At 46.2% G+C, this 22,498-nt stretch overlaps 1 protein-coding gene across 1 annotated transcript in view; it reads left to right on the top strand.

The window, feature by feature from the left end:
• PLXNA4 (plexin A4) overlaps nucleotides 1–22,498 on the top strand; it is a 444,814-nt gene that overhangs the window by 12,963 nt on the left and 409,353 nt on the right. The window contains exon 2 of the mRNA XM_074168893.1: nucleotides 9,268–9,450. Within this exon, the coding sequence (XP_074024994.1) occupies nucleotides 9,268–9,450 (183 nt within the window). The remainder of the gene's footprint in view (nucleotides 1–9,267; nucleotides 9,451–22,498) is intronic.

Below are 22,498 nucleotides of genomic sequence, written 5' to 3'. Positions count from 1 at the left end.
GTTATATAGAAAACCTTTGGCTGATCACGGAAATGCAATGTCCTTTAGGACAAAATGCAGCAGCTGGCGAGCACTTCTCCTTCTCTCAAAGGTGTCTTTCTGCCTACACAGAAAACCTTTTTCACTTAAGATTTTCTCTTTCTGGGACTCTTACTCCCCATCTCAGCTACAGCAGCATCAGGGGAAGTCAGTGCTACCGTGTTTCAGGTGCGTAACACAGCTTTGCTGGTGGAATATGTTCTTACGGAAGAGCTCTAGCAGCTTATTTGATCAATACTTCACTTTTGAAAAATCCCTAAATGCTTATTTACCCAATAGACCATGGCGGTTTCAAAGGCAGAGTCTCCACACTCGATAATCTCTTTTTTTGGGGTGTGAAAAATTTTAAGTGAATTTTTCAAAGCTCATGGAAAGCACTGAGCTGAGAGCCACAGAGATCATATTCTTCTGTTTATCCTTCAGTGCCTCATCCATACAATCCTCCAGCCTCTGACCCAGCACGGGGGAGTTTATGGGACTGCAGAAGAACTCAGCTTCCTTTTACAGTCACGCTTGCTGCTCTTCAGCTCCCATCCATCCTTCTTGTTTGTAGCTACAGTTGCCACGTATGAGGGGACGAACCTCAGTGACCACACACCTCATGGATATGGTTTTCACTCCAGCTGTGTGGCTTGGTGTGCTAATGCTGAGATTTAGAATCGTAATGCTGGAAATTATTTTTGGGGGGTGGAAAAGACAAACACAAAAGGGGGATTTGGCTGACACAGCAATGGTGTCTCCCATCCCTGGAGGTATTGAAGACCAGGCTGGATGGGGCTTTAAGCAACCTGGTCTAGTGGGAGGTGTCCCTGCCCATGGCAGGGGGGTGGAAAAGACAAACACAAAAGGGGGATTTGGCTGACACAGCAATGGTGTCTCCCATCCCTGGAGGTATTGAAGACCAGGCTGGATGGGGCTTTAAGCAACCTGGTCTAGTGGGAGGTGTCCCTGCCCATGGCAGGGGGGTTGGAACTGGATGAACTTTAAGGTCCCTTCCAACTCTAACCATTCTGTGATACTATGTAGGATATGAAGACCTCCATAAATGGGAGTGTTTGTACTGCCTCAGTCTCTGCATTGCTGCTGGAGGTACTGGCCCTCTTCTCTGCCTATATTGTACTCTCAGGGTCTAACCAAGGCACTTGAAATATCACTGAAGTTAAAATATCCAAACACAGAGAGTGTAAATATCCTGCGGAAAAATATTGCCAGGTATGAGAGTCTGTTCTGCACCTTGCCTTGTTTATCTTGACATAGTGTGACTGTTTCTCCTGGCAGATGCTTGGAGGTGAAGTTGACATAGGAGCTGAGGGATATGGTGAAGCTGGGATCAGTACACCATCTGCCAGTAACACAGATTCATTAACCTGCTGGTGTTTCAGGCTGGATCATAGAATCATAGAATCACAGAATGATTTGGGATGGAAGGAACCTTAAAAATCATCTATTTCTAACCTCCCTGCCAGGGACGGGGCAGGGACACCTCCCACTAGACGAGGTTGCTCAAAGCCCCGTCCAACCTTTATTGCACCTTCACTTGTAATGGTAGAAGTGTCTTCTATGCAAGTGACCAAGAAGCAAGAATGTTGTTTTGCTGAGGATGGTTTTGCACACTTGATATCTATGAGGCGCTTCTCTGGACAGTCAGTCTTGGACTTTCCTTCACAGGGGCATGAACTGTTTCTCTCTGATAGCCCAGTGCTGCTTCCAGAGCAGAAGTGCTGCTGCTGACCAGTCCCGCACCAGTACTAAGGCAACGTGCATAGCGAAGGTGGTAACAAGAGTTTGAGAACAAGCGATGGGCTGAAAAGCATTTGCAGTTGCTGCTCACTAGCTCTGTGGCTGTGACACGGAGTCAGAAGACCCTGAAAGCTGTGGTCTGCATCTCCAGGGTCTGCAGCACAAAATAAGGAAAGCAAACTTACCTGCCAGGATTGCTTAAATTGTTGCAATCTTGGGGTCTAGAAAATTTTTAGGGGTACATTGTGCGCATCTTATGCCACATTAATCATTCAGAAAGTCGGGACTTAGAGGATGATAAATTTATAGCAACAACTACTTCTCACTAATAATCAACCAGCTCTGCTGAGCAAAAGGCCTGAAGACTAAAGAAACCTGTTGCTCTCTGTAAGAAAGGCAGCCTCCTCTTCAGGAAATTGCAAATTTTACGACGTGGAGGTACATGGTGTAGACTGTTGGGAAGCCTTATGCTCACAGTACAGCAGGAACATAAATGTGGGCATAAAAAGTCTGTACTACATTAAGATTCTGCAGCGCTCTGGAAACTTGACACCAGTCCTTGAACTGATGCTTAAACTACAGACCTAAAAACCAAATGCCTGCGCCAGATCTACTCAATTTGAGCAACTTTCCCCCCCTTGTTCCTGCGTTCCTGAATTATGTTTCAATGAACACCTCTTAGCATAGTGGGTGCAATTTCCCTGTAATTGGTAAAGTTACTGTAACTGCACTGTCATTTGTATATGGTGACATGTAATTGCATGGTAACCATTGCTGTGGTTGCACAAGTGAAAAGCAGCATGCAATTATAATGTATTTCCAAATGCTGGCTCTTTATCCAGCTTCCATTATATCACAGAGCACCCTGGGGACATTGTACTGGATATTTTTTGTGTGTCATTAGACTGCAGGCTAACCGCTGAAGAGTGGGTTGGTTGGTGATCTATGCTATCTTGGGTTGGTGGCCCAGAGTTCCCATCTTTCTGTCTGCAAAATTTCCCCGTGGCTTTGAATTGCAGATGACAAAGGTCTACAGCCATTGATGCTCACTGGGTGAGTCCGCAGCCTTCTCCTGACCCGCTCTCAGGAATGCATGTGATGGGGAAGGCAGCAACAGGCATCAAATCATATGAATGACGTGGCATGAGGTGAAAGTCAGAGGGGCTGCCTCCATCCTGCACTAGGACCTCATAGCTAGACAGAGCCAATGGGCTGAAATGTGATGGTTCTGCCAAAGTTCACAGCACAGATCATAGGGAGAAGGTCAGATGAACCAAAGTCCACTGGTCTCAGAGGAGTCAGAAAAGAGACTCGGAGGCAGAGAAAATCCAGTTTAAGAAAGGCCAGGTACTAATGCCAGGGGTAGGGCAAACCAGCATCTAACCAGAAGTTCACCAAGCAGTGAAGCCCGTGCTGATATCATCAAGAGGATGTGCACAGGCAAACAGGAGAAACACAAGTCTTGGGTACCACACTGCTGCTGTTGGAGTTTAAAGACCTGTGGTTTGCAGGGAGATGGTTTCCATCATTTGCAGCTCCGCTGGGTGGAGATTTATGGTTCACCCCTGCACCAGGTGATCTAGACCCTAAATTTCCTGGCTTGTGTCTCTTCAGGTGCCATGAAGATCTTGGTGACAGATTTTCCTAGGGCATCTGTATCTCAGGATTTTTAAATATCCTATTGCGTAGGGTCTATGCCCACCCTCACCCTCACTCAGGCCTCGCAGTCAGGAAGGAAAGAAGATCTTGCAGTCAGGTGATGGAAAAGACCTTGGATATCTCCTTGCAAAGACTCAAATGCATATTACTGTTGATTTCTTATTGCTGTTGGCTCCCTGGCCCCGCTGGCAGCACAGACAGCCGTAATGTATGCGTTCCCTCCATCGTCTGGTGTAGCCAAGCCTGAGATAACAAGAGTGAGAAGCCAAGTACCTGCCACCGTATGAAGACAGGGCTGTTAGGTATTAGCTGTAAATCAAAGGCAAGACTTGGCCGTTGGGACAGCCTTTATCCCCAGTGAGTCTGTGGAATTGCTGTGGAGCCTGCTGAGATATTTGGAAAAAGGCCCCGGTGCTTTGATTAGGGAGGAAGATTTTACCGGAGTGAAAGCAAGGAGGAACGGAGGGATGGCTAATCCTTCATCGAAGCTTTTCCCAAAATATGGATTAGGCTGTATTTGATTATCAGGGGCTGTTTCAGAGAAAAATAGCTAAAGCAGATGTTTAAGGGACAATTGTGGTTTATTATGAGCACTGTTTGTACTGGCTCCCTAATATCTGGTGCTTCAGCTCTCCGTGCAATGCCAAAGTGCTTGCTTCTGCTGGGGAATCGGATGAGGATGGGGAAGGAGGTGCTGTAATCAGAGCTCTAACCCTTCTGCTGAGTTTGGGGGTTTTTGGGGCTCAGCAAATCCCTAAGGGACTGAGCCAGCACCAGCCTTGTAAAACCATCCTCTCCAGGAGGGCTTGGATGTGTTAATTGTTTATTCGATAGGCTTAATCCTGGAGAAGGCAAACGCCTGCCAGAATCCTCCTGTAAATCAGGCCCATTCTTTTGCACATCCTTCCTATTTCACTGGTGAATGTGACACTTGGCCATGGTGTCAGGGCTGCAGATGAACCCCCTGGTTGCCCGTGCGGGGAGCGGTGGCAGGAGCAGACTGCAGCCTCTCACCAGCTGGCTCCCCCCCTGCACATCAGCCCAAGGTGGAGAGGCAGGTGGTGGGACTTGGGAAGGCATTTATGCCCTGGGAGCTGCCAATCATTCTCACATGAAGATATTTCGGATATGTAGAGCACCTTATAAACCCGTGTTTAGCAGCTTTCCTGGGGCAGAGGGGCGGTGAGCAATATTCCCTCTTCTGCAGGTGGGAACCTGGTGTGGGATGATGAACTGATTGACTCCAGTCCAACATCTCAACCGCAAGACCCCCACACACTTCCCTTCTGAGACACCTACAGATTCACAGTGCCGCGGATTTCTGGGTTAGATTTTAACTGCTCAGGATGCAAGAACTGCTGATCCTATTCCTGCCTCTTTAGATCTTCCCTTTGCCCCTCCCTGATATCCCAGCTGGTGTGGCAGCAGCGTTGCAAGCAGAGTGAATTCATGTCCTCACCTCCGCTTTCATTCTGGAAAGTCGTTAAAGTGAAATTGCCAAGCAGAGAAGCTCCAGAGAGTTTAACGTGGCTACTTTATATTGCTGCTAGGAGTGTCTGGAATTGAAAATAAACCTGTGCTTGCAACTCCTGACCCTTTCATCATAAATCCAAACTTCCTTACGTGTTTCTCTTTGCTGAAGAAGATGACTGTATTTCTATCTTTACAAAGGCGTGTGTGCAGCTGAGAACCACAGCTGCACAGAAGCCGGGTGATGTTTATATGTAGATTTTTTTGCTTGCTGGCATTTTTTTGCAGATGATCCCCAGAGGAAATAACCCAAATGTGTTAAATGAAAACAGTTTTCATGTGGTGCGTGGCTTGCTGGCCTTGCTCCTGTTTCTTGGGGGATGGTTGTCCACATTGCAAACCACAACTCTGCTATTGCTTCTCTGGCACCCACGCAACAGCATGTGGGTGAACACCATGGCCTCATCTGCCCTCACACACCAGTTTGCATGTCTCAGAGGCTAGAGTGTGCTGTGGTGGTCCTAGATCTCATCTGAACCGTGCCATGTGAGAGATTTTGCTCTTCAACCTTTCCCTGGTGCTTGGAGCACAGAATCATAGAATGGTCTGGGTTGGAAGAGACCTTTAAAGGCCACCTGGTCCAAACCCCCAGCAATAAGCAGGGACATCTTCAACTAGATGAGGTTGCTCAGAGCCCCGTCCAACCTGGCCTTGAACATTTTCAGGGATGGGGCATCTACCACCTCTCTGGGCAACTTATGCCGGTGTTTCACCTTGTTTTCAGCATAAAAATTTTCTTCTTTATATCTAGTCTAAATCTTCCCTCTTTTAGTTTAAAACCATTACCCCTTGTCCTATCACAACAGGCCCTGCTAAAAAGTCTTACCCCATCTTTCTTATATGCCCTTCTTATGAGGATGTGTCCTCCTGTAAATAATCTCAGGGAAATAAAAGGAAATAAATGAGTTTAGAGTTAGTTTTATGTCCACATGGGGGAAAACCATGGTATCAGCCCCATTCAGGGTAGGTCTGAGTTCAGCTGGAGCTGGGCCCAGCCTGATGGAGGAGGATCTAACCCCATGGCAGTTGGATTAATTAAGCCCCACAGGTGGGAGATGTGCTGCAGATCAGCCACAGGTGATTGTGTTTGATGCTGGGATCTCTGGGTCTATATGCTGTTAGGGTTTTGCAAGTAGATGAGGGCTTACTGGGGTTACGTGAGCTGTGATATACATCTACAGCAATCATATACTCTGGCTGACACATCCTGGCTTTTGATAGAGTGGGTTATGGAGGGCTCAGTGCTGTATCCTTACAGCCACGCAGACTCAGATCTGCCTGGGGAGCAAATAAAAGTAGCTTATACCTCCCTGCAAAACAGCTTAGGCTGCTCCTGTTTGATATTCCAGGTCCTGGGTCATGCAGGAAGCCAGCCCAGTTGATTGCATGATGGGTCCTTTCTGGTCTCCTAGTGCTTCAGCGGGAGTAGTTGGTTTTGGCTGTGCTGCAGGCAGGGGACTGTGTGGGAGGCTGTGCTACACCAAGGAGGAGGCATTGGAGGAGATCGCGCCAGCTCTGCTTGATTGCTGGCATTTCACTGCTTGTTGGTGTGATTTCCTGTGGTTTGACATGGAGTTTCATCCACTGGTAAGAAGTGTTCTAGCCCTCTTAAGTTTTTTTATCTTCTTGGTAGTGAAGAAAGCTGTTTCCCTTTTCCTATTTTCCTCTAAAACCATGGCAAAGCAGGGCTTTCTTCTCTTGCCCTTTTTTTTTTTTTTTTTCTGCCATTTGTAGAAGGTTTGGGAATTTCTTGCTTTCAGTCTGAACTGATTCTCCTCTCAGCTTATCAGGCCATCAGTTTGAGTGAGACACATACACAGTTTTATTATCGCCTTGAAACGCAGATCATGTAAATTTGAGAGCTTGAAAGTTTTCAGTCAAACTAAGCCTGACTTCCAGACCTGGATTCTTCTTAGATCCTACATCCATAGGATGATTCAGGTTGGAAGGACCTCAAGAGGTCGTGTAGTTCAGCCTCCTGTTCAAAGCATGATACATCTTTATGTTAGATGCTTAGTCTAAGTGAATCATCTGGAGTCCTTTTGCAATCAACCGCCTCTTTCAGAAGGTGATGAAGTGGTTTGGTTTGGTTGGATGGCTTGTTCTCTGACATACGTCCTTTCCTCTGCTGATTGTGGAGGTACTTTGTATGACCACTGTAGGCTACTTACTAAGGTTTCATGTGACTAAAGCAAGGTGAGATGGATCCTACACCAGGTGACGTGTTGGATACTGAATTGGTGAACAGAAGGCTTGTCACACGGCATCGGACCAACATACTGCTCGTCTCTGACAGTCAGTGTCTCATGTCTCGCAGAAAGATCTGGGTAGTGTCACTGCTTCGCACACGTTTGTGCTTCCCGAGTAATCAAGCTGCAGCTTTTCCATCCTGACCCAGTGAATAACGAATCTGTTGGTGTTCTTGTTAGCCACAGAAACACTCAGTTTTTGCAAGTCATGCTGTCGGCGGGGTTGTCCTGCCTCTCTGAAGTGTGGCCATCAGTATGGTGGTACCAGGCCTTGGATGAATTTGGCCCTTTGGACCTGGGATGCAGATTTATCCTACGCTTTGTGCTGGCATTGTAGACCAGCAACATCCTGTCTGCTGCTCATGGAGGCTGTTGATCTGATCTGTAATTGCTGTTTGAGCTGGTGTTTTAGCTCTGAAAGGGCAGTCCACAAACACTAATGACTCTTGTAGGCCAGAGCTCAGGCTAGCTGCTCCTTACTAATGGCTGTTTGAATTCCTCATAGGTTTTGTGTGTTTATAAATACATTTAAGACACATTATTCTTCCATTCAGTAAATTCATCTGTAATTACTCCTTGTAATTGCTGGGTGAGGATAAAATGAGTCAACTATCAGGCTTTTACTGCTCGTGAACTCAAGTAAGGAGCAGCACATGTTCTATCCATGCTTCCAGGAAGGTGTGAGCTCAGACAAAGAAAATAGTCATGGTCCTTTATTACTGATATACGAAAACTAGGCAACCTTCCTGTACAATTAATTATCGCCTTTCTAGGCCTTAGTCTAGCTAAACATCTTAAGCGGATGCTTAACTTCAAATCTGTGAGTGGTCCCGGTGAAGTTAATAAAGTCTTAACTGCTCTGGCAATTGTGTACTGTGGTATTTGGAGCTTCATCTTTGGTCGACTTATTCTGTGGTGATCTTCATCTTGGCAGCTTGTATTAGCCTCACCTACTGTCCAGATGGTGCCTTAGGGTACAAGAGTTGTCCATGCTGTTCTGCTGCTGCACTTCTGTAACTATCTGAGGTCCAAAGAAACACCCTCAGAGATAATGTGCATCCGTACACAAACTTCTCAGCGAAGCATCTGTGTGATGACAAGCCTGTTAAGTTCAAATGCAATAGGTGTTCGAGCTTAGGTAGCAGCAACAATGAACAGGACCTTTTCTCTGGTTGTTAGGAGTTCATGGGTATCTCCAACAAACACTGGAAAGCTCCCGTAATAGCTGTGAAACCTTCCCCTCCTCTCCAAAGAACTCTGGTGAGTTACAGTACCCTGGAAAAAATGGATAAATGAGGATAAATCTCAATTTATGGGGAAGAAAGGGAGACCCAGAAGGATGAACTGCCCAGGCTAAACAATGTGAGAGAAGGACCTAGGAATATGTCATTAAACTAACCCCAGGAATGGGGGGCACCATCTACAGGGTTTAATCCTTATCATGGTCCCTAGTGCAGATTTGACCTGGGCTGACCAGTTCTCTCCCAACAGTTCTTCAACATGCCTTGGGGGAACATAATTTCCAAGATGTAGTGTGAGTGATGCTACAGAATTTGGAGGTGGGAGGTCTCATAGATGTGAGCCTTACTCATCAGGGCCAGAGGGCAGGCCAGGGTCTATTTTATTTGCCAGTGCAGATTTATCTCAGTGGTTCTTATTCTTGGATCCCATGGGAATGATGTGCATACTTTTTTTTGACAGAACTAGGTATGTTTAAGACATTTTCAGCAGACGTTGTCTTTGATTGCTGGATCTTGACTGGTAAAACTGACTGGTAAAGCAGTAGGAAAAAGGCTTAACGTAATGTATCCTGCTGGGCTGTCATTCAAGAGAAGCAAGTTCCCAGTTCTCCTTCTGTCTGTAACTCATCATGCAACTTTGGACAATTTTTTTTTTCCACCTCTGTATTTCTCCAGCTCTGCCTTTGTCATTGATTTATCTGCCTGCATAAATTATAGACATGTTATGCAATGGTGTCCCTGCTTGTACGAGGACTTGCCAAATGGCTAAAGAATTCATTTTTTTGCACTCTCTCCCTTTTTGTTTATAGCTGTTAACAATTGATGACAATTTCTGTGGCCTGGATATGAATGCCCCCTTGGGAGTATCATCCATGGTGCGAGGGCTCCCCATTTTCACTGAGGATGGAGACAGAATGACATCTGTGATTGCCTACGTCTACAAGAACCACTCCCTGGCTTTTGTGGGCACCAAGAGTGGGAAGCTCAAGAAGGTAAGACCTAACGTGGTTCTCTAACTCCAATTTTCATGTTCTTATGGAGATTTGTAGTTGAGTGTGAGCTCAGTCCTTATCCTAAGGTGCATCACCTATTTTGAGGATAGAAAATGTTTCGATTGGCAAAATCTGTTTCACCCTTGAGCAATAGAGATGATGTGAGAAAGGATGAAATCCTTTTTCCAAATTGTTGTTCTACAGAAAATGAATGTTTCTGAAGTCAAACCACAGACCCAGCCACAGACAGACTTGATGCAGTTTACATCCAACAGAATATTTTTGTGTTCAGACCATCTCTAATTAAGTAGTTGATCACAGGGTATCTGTGCATGCCTGAGAAAAACTGGCTGCAGCTGAAGTGTTAAGAAAGAGGATTTATGCTCTGGAGATCTTTCTTCAGAGCAATGTGACTGGACTGTGATTTCACCACGAGCCCAGCATGGGATTAGCGGTTGCTCTGTGTGGGTCAGGCTGGGTGCTCGTACTGAAGGAAGAGCTTTTTCATCAAAAGAAAGCTGTGTCTTGAACGATAATGAGCATTATGTTTATGGTTGATGCCACGTAAACCCAAATACAATAAAGAGTCTATTTATGTTCCTCACTGTGCATTCTCACTAAAAATATATCTGTTGCATGGCTGTAGCTCTGCAGCTTGCCATGTAAGGCAATAGTAGAGAGGTTTGAGAGGTGGAAGCTGGGAATTGCCTACCTGTGGTTTTCTCAAGACAAGAAGAGGTATTAGAAGGGACCTTCTCATGCTCATGATGGGCACTGCATCCATTTCAACTGCTCTGTGCCAATCTGGCAATGTTTGTCTGAATTCTCAGCCCAGGGGTGTTGCGAAATATTATATGTCAGAGGAGATTGTGGCTTTGTCATACTAATGGAGATGGATGAGAAGCTGGGAAAGGAGGTTGGACAGAGCCTTGGCTGGGTTGGGTGTTGATTCCTCTTTGAATTCCTTCTGCAAATAATAACTTCCAAGGTGGGGAGAGGAAGTTGCTATGAAAAGGTGACCCGCTATGGTTTATACATAGGATGGACAGAACAGACAAGGGGAAGGTAGAGAGTCATTTGTTCAGGGATGCTTAAGGAAGGTCTGAAATCTCTGGTTTTGTTCCTCTACCTGTTTCTTCACTTAAAAAGAAAATCAGGGTTGTAAATTCAGATGACATTGCTCCCGTGCTGAGGCAGGTCTGCAAGGGGAACGGGAACCTGCCCACTGGCAAATATCTCTGGCTTTGCTCAACAGAGGAAAGGTTGCTAATGCTTTTGAAAAGAGAATTTTATTTATTTTTTTATAAACAGTCTATTCAGGCATGTGGAAAAGGAGCCAAATTGTTTTTTAAACAGTTGTAATAAAAATAATCTCCTCCCCTGACTAATTAGGTTTTGCTTCTCTGTCATCTGTGATATCATAATAAACTGTTTAGTTCTCCAGTCAGTCTCTTGGGGTGGGGGAAATAGGGTAGCTGAGATCTGAACGGTAAATATACAACAGACCTAAACGGTTAAGAATGACTGCTGCTTCCCTGCACTCGCAAGCTTTTGGCTTTTCTTTTGGCTTCAGGAGAAGCAAACTCAGACACAACGCCTTTGCAGGTCGCGTTGCAGAATCCAAGATCTGATTCCTTTTAATAGGGGAAAATAGGAGAGAAAGCTTTTAGTGCTTTACGGAGTGTGATGGAGAGCAGGGACAGCCTTATAGGGTAAAGAATGAGAGGAGGGGAACTGAACCGGCTGATGTAATTTGAGAAAGCTTCATTATATTCACTTTTTCCTAATGTGCTGAATGTTCTGTAGTTACTGCGTTTGGTCTGTGAGTCCCCCGGAGCAGAGCTGGAGTCTCGGGTTGAGAACTTCCTCAGCTGAATAAGTGTCCACCAGAGAGGCAGAATGCAAAGCAAAAGGGGGCTCCCCTGAACACATGTGGTTGTTTTGGACCATTTGAAAGCTTCAGTTCCTGCAGGTTCAGCCCCATCCTTGCTGTGCCTTCTACAATCACTGCCTCTCCTCCACACACTGCCCTCCTTCCAGGGCTCCTGAGGGTATCTGAGCTCAGGGCACCAGCCAGTTTTCCCCTCTGGGTGCCACATGAGGCCAGTTTGGCACTCAGGACTTTCACTTGGCGATCCTTGGTCCCTGCCAAGACTTCGTGGGCCTTTCGAAGCTTTGTTTTCCATCTTGGCTCATCAATCAGATGCTTTGGAATAGGAAGCCCAGGAAATACTGTATTGGTATTGCAACTCCAGCTTAATCCATTGCGTTAGCATAAAATTTGATTTATGTTTGAAAAAAAAAAAAAAGCCTATGGGTAAATTGGAATAAGCTTTGTAGAATTAGATGAAACTATATATACTAGTGGACAAAGCCCAGGAGCTGCCTTTTTCCTGCTTACTGAGTCCTGCCATGCATGATCGTACTGCTTTTTCTACTGGTGCAATGCAGCTTATTGGTCAAGCTACACTGAAGTATTTTGGCTGGCATGAAGAGAGGAGTTACTAAATTCAAGACTGCAGGATCTACTCAGTTGTTGGAAGACTCACTGCAAGTAATGACAAGATGGTTTTGGAGAAACTTTCTGTGTTTTTCCTGCACTTTCAGTCTTTTTCTCTGTGTGTGCATTTTTATATGAAAGATGCAGACTGTATATGAGATTTTGATGTATGTAATCCGTGAATACTCTGCAAAATACCCACAGTCATAAAGCAATATCTGTTAGTTGATATACAAATGTCACATATGTCAAAGGAATTTATCCAGTGGCGCACACAACTGAAGTAAAATATTGTGCTTTACAGGAACATATCATTAAAATGAAAACTAGCAGCATATCAGGAATCTGCCCATGTAACCAAGACAACAAAGAGAAAGAAAAGGAAAAACCAAGATAGAGATAGGGTAGGAAAAAAGTGAGTGAAACAGAGAGACAGGGTTGGCCCCAGCTATTTCACTGCCTCAGGCAAAATACATTGTGCAACCCTCGCTTGTTCAGTTGGTCTGCACATGTAGCTATGTGGAAGGCAACTGAATAATGTGCTGTAGAAATATCGCCTACAATTCTGCTGGCTTGTCCATAGCACAGCCTGGCCCTGCAGAATGAAGATATAAATAGGATAAAAATGCAGAGCTATGGAAAAGAAAAGTTCCCCCTGTCCATATCTCATGTATAGAAACCGGTGCCCTTGGATTAAAGGCCTGATGGGTGTTGGTGGCATCTTGGGGATGGAGGAGGGTGGTCCAGGGATGAGTGGGCTGGGAGACAGCTGGCTTCAGTTCTTTGCTCTACCAGAAACTTCTGGTGTGCCTCCGTCTCTCATCTTCTCTCCTGCAAAGGGTAGAAAATATTTTGCTTGCTCAAAGAAGCGCTGAAGAAAATTAACACGCTAAAGGTTGTGAGGTGTGTGATCGTATCAAACTATAGAGAATCAGATGGGATGGAAAACCAGCTCCTGACCACTTGTGGGCATTAAAGATCCTGCGGAACTCTTTAATGAGAAATATTTTGTCTTGAGGTGCTTTGGTCAGATCCCCATATCTGTAATTACCTCCTGTTCTGGATGGTCCCCGGTGTTCCATGTGCTTCCGTACCACGTCAGTAAGCGTTGCCGCAGCTTTAGTGTACTCCAGGGTGCCTGGTGGGCTTCATTGGCAGACTGAGTCCCTACGTACGATGGGAAGTGCTTTGAACAAAACCCGTGGCTGAAAGTCAGTCCACGCCTCTGTGAATTCTTAGTGGTTTTTTTTTTTCAGGAGATATGAAAGCCTCACTTGAGTTTAACGAAGGGCTGTTTTGTCTCTCTGTAAGCAGCGGTGCAGCCAACCATCGGGAACGGGGAGTTATTCCTGGGTATGTGCTTCCTACAAACCGCTCTGCTGTAAAACAGCCAGGTGCCGAAATCCGCTGGTTTTCTTTTCCTTTGCACACTCTCTCATTACACGCTTAACTCGTCGCTCCGGCAGCAGGAGAAAGCTAGAGATGTACCCATGGAGATGCTTTGCACGGTTTTGTATGCTTGTTTTGGATTTTTTTTTCTTTTTTTTTCCGGTGTGTCTGGCCAAATTACATGCCACTAATACCTGCCATCACTGAGGGAGCGTAGCAGTATTCAGTATTCCTTGAATTCCTTCCCTAGGCATTTAATTTATGGGTCATTGCTTTTGTGCAGATAGTTTCCAGTCAAAGAGATACAACTTACCTGCAATTATTCTGTGTGTAGATGCAGGTGTAAAGGGCAATTTAAGTTTACAAATGTCAACCCAGGAACAGCCCTAGGAATTGCACTTCTAAAAAAACAAAGCTCTCTGTCCATTTTGAAATGTTGATTTGAAAATGGAGTAGTAGTAATTTACATTTATTTGAAACTTCCCCTTAAGAAATAATTTTTTTTTTATTCCATCAAAATATTTCACTCAAAGCCTTTTCTATGCTAAAGTCCTTGCAGAGAAAGAAATTTGGCTTAAAAACCAATTCTTTCACTCTGTGGCCTGTATTTCATCTTTCCTAAAATCCCACCAGTTTGAGGTCTTTGAAGAGCGTTTTAGATTTGGACTGCCGTTCGGGGTGACGGTTTTCATTCAGATCAGAAAGCTCTGAAATCTGGCCAGCACTTCCCACCAGGAATCACCCTCTATTTAGTAGAAAATTCTTAGTATCGACCAGTTTCATGAACCACCCTCTGGATTATCCTGAACCCTCGAGACCCTGTTTTCTTTGGATCCAGAGACAAAAAACCGTAGGGAGATTTTTAGATCTGAGAGCTCGGATTTGCCCATTTTGGCCCATCTCACAGTTGTGTTGGGGAAGGTTGGCTTTCTCGGATAGATAATTGGATTGGAAAGTACACGCAAATCTGAGCTCCTGCTGGTTTCTGGCCATGTATCCATGGCCATCCCATCCCATCAGCTGGCTGACAGCTCTCCTGGTTGGATGCTATGGTGCTGTTTACAGCCCGCCTGCTTCAAAGAGCGAGTGGGAAGCGCTGACAGCTATTGAAGGAGTCAGCCTGTGGTTTGGAGAAGATGCACCTTGGTCTACAGGAGTGTCAGGACTGCTTCAGTAAGGTAACTCTGAAGGACACCCAAACCTGCAGCTGACTCCTATGATGGATCTTCTTGCTACCCCCTTCACATGTGTGTTGAGATCCATTCCTGAGAGCAGGGTTCATCCTGTTCAGCAGGAGAGAGCAGCTGAATCCTGGTGGGACTGGCAGCGTGTGAGGTCCTTCCACACAGCTGGATTGCTCTCAAGTGCCACAAGTGGGCAACAGAGGAATGAAGTGGAGTTTTTAATGTAAAACAGTTTGAGCAAGGTAAGAGGGTGCAAGAGATGGGCAGAGACTCACAGGCAATAGAGCTCTGAGTGGGTTGGTGACACCGTGATGTACCCACATGGAGTATCTCCCGTTTCTCCTCTGATACCTCACCTTCTATCCAAGGAGATGGAGCTAATGAGAGAGCCCTGGGTTTGCCATGCATGGATTTTCAGTCTCGTGATTACTGAAGGCAGAGACAGAGAATCCTCACTGTTCCTCCAGGCGAGGGGGGGTTTCTGAATACGCACAAGACGAGAAGCCCTGCTCGGTTTTGATGTTCCCTGGAGGATATTCTGCTGCTGACAGCTCTGTGCGAATGTCAGCAGGGAAACTCTGCTTCCTTCTCCTTCCCTCTGCTGATTTGAAAGAGTCAGGGTGGTTTTTTTGTTTTTTGGTTGTTTTTTTTTTTTTTTTAATTTTATTTTTTTCCTCAACTATTTGGCAAGTGGACTTTACTGCTCTGAAAACATGCTGTAGAGGCTCTGGCTCCTGCTGGGAAGCTGGTTTCTGCGAGAGGGGCTTGTTCACCCTGGCCTCTCCTCACAGCTTCCTAAATCAGCAGGAGTCCGAGTGCTTCACTCACTTGTGATGGAGCGATACCGCTTCCCGTCTGAATTTGATGTCTGTGAAGGCTGCAGTTGTCTGTGTCCTTCATTGACATACAGTCCCTCTTTGAGAGGTCGTTGCCAGCTTAGATGCTTGAGGAGTAGTTCAGTTTTCTGGTCTCAGCATTCAGAAAGCTGTGATTTTGGTAGCTGTGGTGTTCTTGGCACTCGATGCTTGTGCTGGGTGTACCAGCAGGTAGCCCTGAAAGGAGGGATGATGAGAGTTTATGTGGACATTGGGCAGTGACACCCATTTATACTGGGTCATGCAAAAGTCATTGGCTGGTGATAATGGAGTCCAACATGACCTTGAAGTGTTGAGTGATCGGTTACTGTCTCCACGGGTGAAATCAAAGATGCAGGACTTGTGCATCCCAGTCATAGGCTGCTGTGATGTGCCGTCTCTCTTCCCCTGCTGCTCTGAAGCCTTGCGGGTCGGTGGTCATCTTTCTGCTACACTTCACCTTTCGCCAGCTAGAGGTTGGATGAGGTGGGAAGCAGGTTGCCCTGTGCATCTGTTCATCCTAGAGCTGCAGTCACCAAATCACAGAATGGCAGGGGGTTGGAAGGGACCTTCAGAGATCATCTAGTCCAACCTCCACTCAGTTGGGAGGATCTGGCTGAACAGCAGGGCTGCCATCCAGAGGCATTTAGACAGGATGGAGCAATGGGGTTGACAGGAACTCATTTAAGGAGAAGTGTGAAGTTCCACACCTGGAAAGGAGCCACCTCTTACAATGATTCAGGCTGAGGACTGCCTGGCTGGGGAGCAGGTCTCCTGAAAAGGACCTGGGGACCCTGGTACACAGCAAGTTGCACAAGAGCCACCATTGTGCCTATATAGTAAAAGGCCAATGACATCCTCAGCTATAAAAATGGGGGCACTGCTGGTAGATTCAGGGGAAGGTGATCATGTTTAACTCAATTGCTACACCATATTGAGATACTGTGCCCACTTTTAGGCCCCTCAGTACAAAAAAGATGTTGATCAACCAGAGAAAATTCAGGAGAGGATGAAGAGATTGACCAGGAGCTGGAGAGCCTACTCTGAGAGGAGAGGATGAGACAAACAAGCTTATGTAGGCTGGGGAAAAGAAAACTTGGATGAACCTAACAGCAGCATTCCCATGTCTACAAGGAGGTTATTGAGAAGATGGAAACAGGCACTTCCCATTAGTGAGTGGTGGGAGGATGTGAAACAGCAGGCATAAGTTGATGTGAGAGCACTTCCAACCAGTTATAAGGAAAAGCTTTTTCCCATGAGGACAGGCAAGCATTGAAGCAAGATGTTCATGAAGGTTGTGCAGTTTCCATCCCTGGAGATTTTCAAGGCCTGAATGGACAAAACAACCCGGTCTGATCTCACAGCTGACCCTGCTTTGAACAGGAGGTTGGACTAGAGACCTCCTGAGGTGCCTTCCAGCCTGGGTTACCCTGTGATCCATTCTCTGCTGCAAAACCCCAGGCCCTAAACCACATCAGAGGACCTGTATCCCTAACTGGCGCAGCTGACACTTGTTTTAAATACCCACTAACTGCTCTGTCACTGCAGGTGGGTGCTTTGCCTCTCACACCCCTCATTTCCATTGCTTTGGAACTTCCAGCTACACCCTGTCAGCGTAGCACGCTGCAGGTAGCTCCATGCAGTATCTAACTGCAGTAGGAAAACTCCCCCCCCCCTTTTTTTTTTTTTTTATATATATATATTCTGCTAGGAAGGTTGCTGTTCCCAGCAAGAGCTAGAGCCTGCTTTTTTGGCAGAGAGCGATTAATTTTCCGTGTCTCTCCCTCAAGTACCCCCTCTCTGCTTTCTGACTACTCAGCAGTCTCCGTGCTGGTGCGCGGGGCTTGGCTGAGCTGTGCTTTCGCTGGGTGCCTCGCATACATGCCTGGAGCGCTGCTCTGGTTTGTTTGGGTTTTTTTTGGGGGGCGAGATTCTGGTTTAACAGTGCCTCAGAGTCTTGTCAGAGATGGGATCTTGCGACCGTGCAAGGAGATTTGTAAATGACCGTCTAATCCTTCCTGATGCAATCTGTACTTCAGAGTCCAGAAGCCCTCGCTGGCTGCTGCCATGCGTTCTGCATCGGTGGTGCTGCACCATGCGTTTTTATTTCCAATTCCAGGAGAAATAGCAGGCACCAGCAGACCCATGGCAGCAGGGAAGGCAGCAGGTTGTACCATCATCTCTTCGAACTCTTCCTTTAAGAAGATGCAGCTTGAATTTGACAGGTTTCCAGCCGCAAAGAAGCTGAGCTGGATTTCCCCCCAGTGGGATGAGGATGCGAGCTGTGCAGGCAGGGGGATGTTAGTGACAAAAGCAGACACAAAGGGACAGATAACAATGTCCTCCTGCTTACCTGCATGCTGAAACCCATGGGTCCTGCAACCTCCCGGGGGACAGTTTGCAGTGATGCTGGCTGTCACTTGCCTTGTTGCAGTGGGGGATTTTCTGCATGATGTCAGTAGCTCTGTGCAAGATGTGGAGTATTCAGGCTGCAGTACCTGGCATGGGTGTGCTGTTGATGGAAACCATGCAGGGCTGGGGTACAAGGAAAAGCAGATACATCCTTGTGCCCCCCTGTCTGTGATTCTGTTGGTCCTTGTCCCTCCGTTCTCTGAGAAGTGCTCTGGATGGGACGTTAGGTGGTCAGCTTTAGTCTTCACCTGCTACTTCTGCTCTCCAGGGTGACAAAGAGAGGCTATTTAACTCCCCATACACTCCATCTAATGCCCGGACGGATGCCCAGCCAAAATGGCTCTTGTCATTCCTTCCTCTCTATCCCCTTCCCTTTTGACTGGGATAATGACTTTTCAGGGAGCCCTTGAAGTGCCTCTTGCATCTGCCTTTGATTTGAATGCCTCTTGCCTGCTGACCCTTCTTATGGGAAGTCGGCTTAAGTGCGGTTCTCCTAATTAGTTTTGCTTTAATTTAATCTTTTGAAATAATTTTATCAAAAAGAGGAAACCTTCTACCCACTCCCTCATTTTATCATCTTGTTTTCATGCATGGTCTCTGGGTTTATTTCTCTATTTCCCTTGTCTCTAGATAGGACATCATTTGCATATTTGATTAAGCTCCATATGTTATCAGGGAGCCAGTTGAAAGAACAGCAAGTCCCTGATAAGGCACTGTGCATCCGTCTCTTCCTTTCACCATCCTCCACTCTGTCCCCCTCACCATCCTGCAGCCGTATCTGTGTCCAAAATCACCTCTGCAGCCCGTCTCACCTCCACCTTGTGCCTTTGGCCAGATCTCTGGCTGAGCTGCAGATAGGCATTGATGTAGACATCCCAATTTGACAGCTCCTGTCTCTGGGAAGGAAGAAGAAAGGGTGCAGAGGTTGGGAACTTAGCACTGGTGAAGATGTAAACCATGACGATGAGGTCCAGGTTCAGTTCTCTGCTCTCTCTGAAGCCCTTCAGAGGATCCCACTGTGCCTATGGGGTATGTGTTGCATGAAACCTGCTTGTTCCCACTGTTCGCTCATTAGCGTTGTCCAAGGCTTTGTTGAGAGTCTCAGCCAGACTATGTGCCGCACGTAGTATTTGCTGCAGTCTGGGCTGACATCTCTAACTCATCTCTCAGGTGCTAGAAACGGCTGCTGTGCAGAGACAACAGAGTAGAGTCAGAGTGGCTGGATACAGAATAGCCCTGAACTATTCATATATTTTTCCCTGAAATTTGAAATGTATTTTAAAATGTGCATATTTATATATGTGTGTGTGTGTGTGCATGCAAAAAATACTGCTTAAAAGTTTAAACTCGTGCCTTCACAGAATCACACGGGGTTGGAAGGGACCTCTGGAGATCATCTAGTCCACCCTCCTTGCCAAAGCAGATCCACCTCGAGCGGGTTGCACAGTAACTTGTCCAGGTGGGTTTTGAATGTCTCCAGAGAAGGAGACTCCACCACCTCTCCGGGCAGCCTGTTCCAGTGCTCTGCCACCCTCAAAGTAAAGCAGTTCCTCCTCATGTTTAGGTGGAACTTCTTATGTTCAAGTTTGTGCCCATTTCCTCTTGTCCTGTCACTGGGCACCACTGAAAAAATAGTGGCCCCATCCTCTTGACACCCACCCTTTAAGTATTCATAAGAATTGATCAGATCCCCCCTCAGCCTTCTCTTCTCTAGACTAAAAAGACCCACGTCCCTCAGCCTGTCCTTGTAAGAGAGATGCTCCAGACCCGTAATCATCTTTGTAGCCCTCTGCTGTGCCCTCTCCAGCAGCTGCCTGTCCTTCTTGAACTGGGGAGCCCAGAACTGGACACACTTCCAGGTTTTTTTTCTCTGGCTACTGTTCTGTGAAAAGAATTTGCCTTAAATACTTTTCCCAGCCTACCTCTAGGAACACTTTAATTTGAAATAAGTTGTGGGTAACCCATGAGTAAACTTAAGGAAATGCTCAGTTTAACTGTAATTCTCCTCCCCACCGCTAATGCTTCAGCTAGGGGAAGCTTTGCTCAGTTTGTCGCCCATAGGTGGGCATTTCTGGTGGTGACCAGAGGCCCAATTCCTGGTGTGGTGAAGGCAGGGTGGGTTTGTCACAGCAAACAAAAGAAGTGTAATTAGCCGTGTTACTGGAACTGGAGGAGGGACCACAGTTTGCATAAGGGGACCTTGGTTATTCAAAAAAAAAGCCTTTCCCTCAACTGACATCCGAAGCGTAGCAACGAGAGGTTTGATTTATGAGCCAGCTCTTAATTAAAAAGGCATAAAAGGAATGTGCCTCCCTTCATTAGGATAAGCAACTTTTGGCTTGAGCTAATCTGAAGAACCCTCTGCACACACCCTGACTCCCCAGTGCGCGGTGGCCCCTCGGCATCAGGGTGGTGGCTGTGAACCCCTGTTAGGGGGCTTTAACGTCATCTGCACATCCACCGCTGCTGGTAGTGTTTGTGAAGCCAAGAGAAGGAAAGCAGAAATAAAATCTCACCCCCTGTTCCTCTCCAACTTGATCTCTTCCCCTTGAGCTTCTTTCATTTTTGGTTTAACGACTTTGGCTTGCTCTGCTTCATCATCTCTCTCTCTCTCTCATTTCGTCTTGGTGGTAGCCTGGCTTGAGAGCAGTCATGCTTTGATGGATTGCTGGTTGTTAGACTTGTGTGTGAAGCTTGGGGGGAAGCATGAAAGAGTTGTGCTGGTTTTTGTAGACCCCAACCCATATGGTGTCTGCAGGAGTGAAGATGTGTGTTGCTATGCAGGATTCGGGCATCTGTTCCTGCTTGGTCTGACACTAGTCTCGTTGGTTTTTTTTTTCTCCAGATCCCTGTCAGTAGCCTTTCACCTCTTCCTAGAGGAAACCATACGAAAGAGCTGCAGGTCCTTGGCCCTTCCTGAAATTAGAAAAGCTATCGTTGCTGGGTGAGGGGTAGAAATACAGATTGAAGGCTAAGACCAGGATGGTTAGTCAAAGCTGTGGCTCTGGAAAAGCCTCCCTGGTATGCTGTGCCCAGGATGACCAGAAAGCATCTTCCTAGCTATAGATTTGACTGTAACCTGACAGTGCCCAATCTAGGTTAATGCCAATAATGCTTTTTTTTTCATGACCTCGACTCTGTCATTGCTTGGCTTTCTTTGTGCTGGCCAGTGTCCTACCAGCTATGACCCCAAGGATCATCATTCATCTCCTAAATTTAAAATGAGTTGAGTTGGGTGGTATTTCAATGCAAGACCCCAAAAGGAAATAGATGTGCCAAATGGATTGGCATCCGTACTTGAGTAGAGACAGCAGGACCGTGTTCATGGGTATATCCCTTCCATGGGCCACGGCCCATAGGAGATCACTCCTGGTGAGAGTTGTTCTTATGTATCAGCAGTGTTGCACCAAGTATGTGCCAATGCCTCCGAACTGGGGTCCCCCTTGGTGCAGTGAGCCTGCAAGTGTGTGTTGGAAACAAGTCAAGTACTTGCAGGCTCCAGTGGGAGATGGGTTGGGACCCTGGGGGTGCCAAGAGAAGCAAAGTCTGGAGAGGAAAGTTGGGAGCCAGTCGTCTGTGGGTTTCAGCTCTGGTTACACTCTGTCATGCTGAACGTGTTCTGCTGCTGATTCACAGGGCTGGGTCCCTTTGGATAACAAAACAGGAACTCCTAAGGGACTTTGGTGGGTTTTGGAAGCTTTGCTGATGGTTGTTTTTCTAGCTGGTGTGGTGCGTTGGCAAAGGACCCCAGCACACTGTCGTATCTATGGCATCCTGGAAATGCAAACCACTGTTTCGACTGCCAGCCGTGCTGGTATCCCACCCTGCTGGGATGCTCATGGCTGTGGTCTGGAGTCATCTTTCCATTTGACTTCTTGTAATTTTTAAAAATTTTTTTTATTTTTAACTGAGGCTGGCAATAAATTCCAGCGGTGTCAGGGAAAAGGTTATCACTGAGACTGGTAGAGACCTCGTCATATTAATTTTTCAGAACTGTTCTGATGAAATCTAATTAAACATAGCGACCGGCACTGTGCAAATCTCCCTGTGTTTGCCTCATTTGTCATATGGTTGATTAAGGCTGGGTTATCGGGGGGGGAAGTTTATGACTTGTGATATCTGCTGGGGTGGATGTGGTTTCGCACCCTCCAGGCCCTTTGATCTTTTCCCCACTGCTTACAAGTTTCTGAGGGTTTCTTTTGGATTTCATACGCAATCGATTTATCTCCTTGGGGTCTAAGGGAACGTATTGATGATAGAGCTAACCTGAGAGGTAAGGACATGCTGTGCATGCTAATGCATTTCTCCTGCGCTTCAGACAGCATCTCTGTGTTGGTAAAGTGATTGGACCTTGGCATCCTCTTAGGTTTGAGTGTTTGTCTGTCTCTTACAATGAGAATAACTCATTTTGTTGTTTTCTTACAGAATGGAGAAAATTTTACAAAAAGAATACATAAAAAAACCCCACAACCCAGACCTCTGCCAAAACAAAACCAATTGCTTCTCCCTCTTGTATTTCAACAAAACAAACAAACTTCCAAAGTTCTGAAAGTTTTTTGATCTATGAAACAACCACTTATGGTTATTTGACCTCCCTGTCTCCCCTTTTCTCTTTTCTCTTTTTATTTTTTTAATTAGCTCTTTTCTTACAGGTTTTTCTACCGTGAGATAGAAAAGTCAATCTTTTGATGCTTTCAAGCCCCTTCTCC

The sequence above is a fragment of the Numenius arquata genome, chromosome 2 (assembly GCF_964106895.1).
Source record: "Numenius arquata chromosome 2, bNumArq3.hap1.1, whole genome shotgun sequence".
NCBI lineage: Eukaryota > Metazoa > Chordata > Aves > Charadriiformes > Scolopacidae > Numenius > Numenius arquata.
Note: the sequence above shows the minus strand (reverse complement) of the source record. Positions and strands in the feature narration are given on the sequence as shown.